Raw genomic sequence first — 3988 nt, forward strand, 5'->3', positions numbered from 1 at the left:
CCTATGATGCCGGTCGGTATCATAGTGTTTGGTTTTTTGCGGTGAGGTGGTTAGGGGGATATATAGAGGATATATACTAAGGCCGCCAGATATATCCAACGTATCCAAAGGGGGCAAGGTTTCCAACACGGCATAATCCACGATCGGGATAAATATATATATTTAGAGCACCGTTGGGGATCTCCTGCGATAGAGGTAGATAGAACTCAGAATTAATCTTGCTTATAACTGCTTCCAAAGCTACTTGACCAATAGCCATCTTATTAATTAAGCTTAAGGTACTGTAGCCTTTGGAGAAGTTAAAAGAGATAAGGAGATAAAAGATGTTAGAAACCTAGCTACCCTAATAATAACCCTAGAAATAACCCTAATAACCCTAGCATTAACCCTAGCAACAACCCTAGCAATAACCCTAGAGAATTGCATCCTTGATTGACAACGTAATTTCTATTCCACTGACCTGCAACTTAAATAGCATTGAATATGTTTGGTAGAGAGCCAGCATGCATGATTTCATGCACATCTAACCACTCCTTGCGCTGACCGGGACTTTGGGACGATAATACTGTAACGGGTTAGCGCGGCTGTAGAAAATATACGCTAACCTAATACGGTATTATCGTCCCATAGAACCCTCCATTGTTTAAACCACAATATCTCCACCACTACATGGGCTATGGGAATATGGAATATATCAGTTTAATGCCCAGAGGCTGCTCTATCATCTCATACTAAAATATGTAGATGTTTCTATATCTGTGGTGTTGGTCTTAGCCTGTCAATGTGGTACTAGAGCCCACCCCTGTCTCTAGCCTCACTCTTTTTCAACCCTAACCCTGACTCTGACCACCTCATCCTCCCCCCCAGCCTCTACCCTCACTCTTTGTAACCCTGACCCTGACCCATTATCATATGGGATGATACTGTTTGAAACTGATCCTTTGAACCTGATCTACTTTCTCTTGATGTTATATCCCTTTACCCTCTGTCTCTTGCTTCACCTGCCTTTATATATATATACATCTTTCATCCTCCTGTGGTGCCTCTCACCCGTGATGTGCCCCTCACCCATGATATCACTTGACCTCTGTACCCTCTGACTCGATCTTCCCCCTCTCTGCCTCCTGATATATCCCTCGCAGCCAACAAACCATCTCCACCAGCCGGTTGTGCTCCATGCCCTGCCCCTCAACCTTCTGTCTCAAAAATTCAATCACCGCCTCCTGATCATCTGCATCCACATTGAACTCTCTCAGCCGCTGTCTCCACGCCTGCTTCATCTGCCCTGCATGACACCCATACATCATCATTGCCACTGTCGGGATCAAAAATCCCCTGTACGGACACTGCCTCTGTGTCTTCCGGCTGTTGCATATGGACTGCGGCATCCCGCATCGGAAGCACCCGGAATACCGTGTGTATTTGATCTTGCTCCGCACTGTCATCATCCATCTCTTTGCCTCCTGGCTCTCCTCGTGGGGACACTGGTACAGCTCATGGTCAAACTCCCGCTTGCCACTTGCACATATCAAACACTGATCCTTCCACCTCTGCGCCTCTTCCACTAAAACCTCCTCATCCATCAATGCCCTCTGCCCTCGCTGCTGGTGTGTGATGATGAACCGGCCTCGACGGACATCCTGCTTGTGGAATGTCTGTCTGGTTGTTGATGGGATGCCCCTGGTGTCTTCACTGATTTCACTTGACTCTTGCTTGTTCCATTGACCCGGGCTGCTCCCGCCTGAAGTTGAAGCTTCATTCTTGGTGATGCTTTCATTTATGTTGTCGTCTGTGCTCTTGCTCACACTTCTGGCCATTCTGGGACTGCATGTGCCGTTGAATCTGATGTGGGTTTCACCCTGCTGGCTCTCCATCTCTGACTCCTGGCTGGTTTCATCCTCGCTGGAGTCATCCTTGGCTGTTGCTCTTGAACTGTAGCCTGGACTGGGTGTGGGCGTGGGCGTGCCACCTGGGCTGGGGGTGAACACGGCCTCCCTGGCCTCCCACTCGGCATCGCACCCGTCACACTGGGACTCCCCTGTGTGTCGATCACCGCAGTGCCGTCTCATGTAACCCTCCACTTCCCCGTCCAGGTACCGGTCCAGCACCACCCGTCGACATCGAGCCATCGGTTCATCACCCTCCTCACCCCCTGCCTGCATGTACCGATCAACCAGCTTCTGGTCCAGCAGTGATGGTGCATCCTTTCTTGACCATATCATTGCTGCACTGATACCCTCGGGGCTCAATGATGATGGCTTCACTGGCCTGTCCATCACACCCTGCACGCCCGCTCTCCTGTCCATAATCCAGCAATGATCGCGGCCGTCCGACGTGGATGATGCTGCAGATGTTGGGGATGTCGATTCCCATGCCCAGTGCACTTGTCGCCACGATGACCTGGTGTTGACCTTGCTGGAAACACTCCAGTATGCCGGCCTTGTTGATCTGGTGGTGGTGATATGCCCCGCATCTCAATGTGCTTGCCATCATCGTGACCTGATTCACTGTCTGGCAGTACACCACCCCCTTCCCTTCTCCCGTCCATCTCATGCGGTCCTGGATGAACCTGACCACGCTGGGTGCTTGAAACCATCGGTTGAGCCCATCGTACTCTGACCCTTCAATGATGGGTTGCCACACTCGGTATGCCATATTTGGACCGCATGTCCGCGCCCGGAACAATGATATGTCCGCTCGGGTGCAGTGCATGTGGGACCACAGCTTCTCCTCCTCATCTGGTGGCAATGTGGCCGTCAGCAGCACCATCTGTGTCTTGACCGCCATCAGCCTGCCTAGCTGTTGCATCTGGGGCCGGAAGTTGACCTGGTCGTTGAGCACCGTGTGGCATAACCGTGCCACCTTGATGATCCGTGACAATATTGGTGGGTAGCTCTCCGCGTCGCGCCATCCATACTCCCCCCGTCCTAGCACCGCCAACGCGTCTACCAGCGCGCACTCATAATCCTCCACCTGAACCCGCTGGTCCAGCAGCTCAATTCAAAAATCCAAACATGCCATCTGGATCTTGGTTGATTTGAACTTATCTTCTTCTTGATCCGTGACAATATTGGTGGGTAGCTCTTCGCGTCGCACCATCCATACTCCCCCCGTCCCAGCACCGCCAACGCGTCTACCAGCGCGCACTCATAATCCTCCACCTGAACCCGCTGGTTCAGCAGCTCAATTCAAAAATCCAAACATGCCATCTGGATCTTGGTTGATTTGAACTTATCTTCTTCTTCTGGCTGGGTATCTCTCTGTCCCTTCTCCTCCTCCTCTTCTTCTTCCTCAGTCATCTGCTCATCCATGGGGTCTGGGCTGATGGAGTGTCGCTGGTCGGCTCCCTCTGGGATATGGCGACCAGCTGTGCTTGTTCTGCCAGTGCTTGCGCATGGTGTTCATGTTCCCTGCCACATACTGACACTGGGGATCCCGCTGGCACCTGTAGCCATCTTGAATGGGTAGTTCCGGGATTGGTTCATTCAGTATTGTGGGCAGTGTTAACTGTGTAGTATGTGGGCAGTGTTAACTGTGTAGTATCTCGAGCCACATTGTCCCACTGTTCAATGTTCTCCTTTATCTGCTGAACCACCGCATGCTTTAGCTGATGGGCCTTGCCTTTCAGATGCCGTTCAATCTCTGTTGGGCCACACAGCGTGCTTGCACCGGGCGGCATATGATAATGAGGTATGATTCACAGTGGATAAATAATCGATGTTCCATGTCGATGTTGGGTCTGTCTTGTGCATTGAACATATATATAATTCCTTTCATTCAGTTGTCTTTGTGTGAAATCTTGACAGATCCTGATCTGGTGTGGAATGTTTGGTTTTTCTCGCTTAAAAATCACCTCAAGAATGAACCTTTTCAGTTTCCCTATATTGTTTTGGCTATTTTTTATTTTACATTGATGGATCCTGGCTCCGCTTTGGCCCGGCTCCAGTGGCCTGGATGGAAAAAATATATTATTTAGTTGGGGTCTGGG

The 3988-nt window shown here is 50.5% G+C and overlaps 1 protein-coding gene across 1 annotated transcript; it reads right to left on the reverse strand.

Annotated features, from left to right (window-relative positions):
* Positions 1 to 1076: 1076 nt before the first annotated feature.
* Positions 1077 to 3455, reverse strand: HCAG_08576 (predicted protein; the record flags this gene model as incomplete). Its single annotated transcript, XM_001536205.1, has 4 exons — positions 1077 to 2229; positions 2282 to 2973; positions 3106 to 3146; positions 3422 to 3455. 4 exons carry the CDS (start codon positions 3453 to 3455, stop codon positions 1077 to 1079), a joined length of 1920 nt encoding a protein of 639 aa, XP_001536255.1.
* Between the last annotated feature and the right edge of the window lie 533 nt (positions 3456 to 3988).

This window comes from Histoplasma capsulatum, genomic scaffold (assembly GCF_000149585.1).
Source record: "Histoplasma capsulatum NAm1 scaffold_12 genomic scaffold, whole genome shotgun sequence".
NCBI classification, from domain to species: domain Eukaryota; kingdom Fungi; phylum Ascomycota; class Eurotiomycetes; order Onygenales; family Ajellomycetaceae; genus Histoplasma; species Histoplasma mississippiense.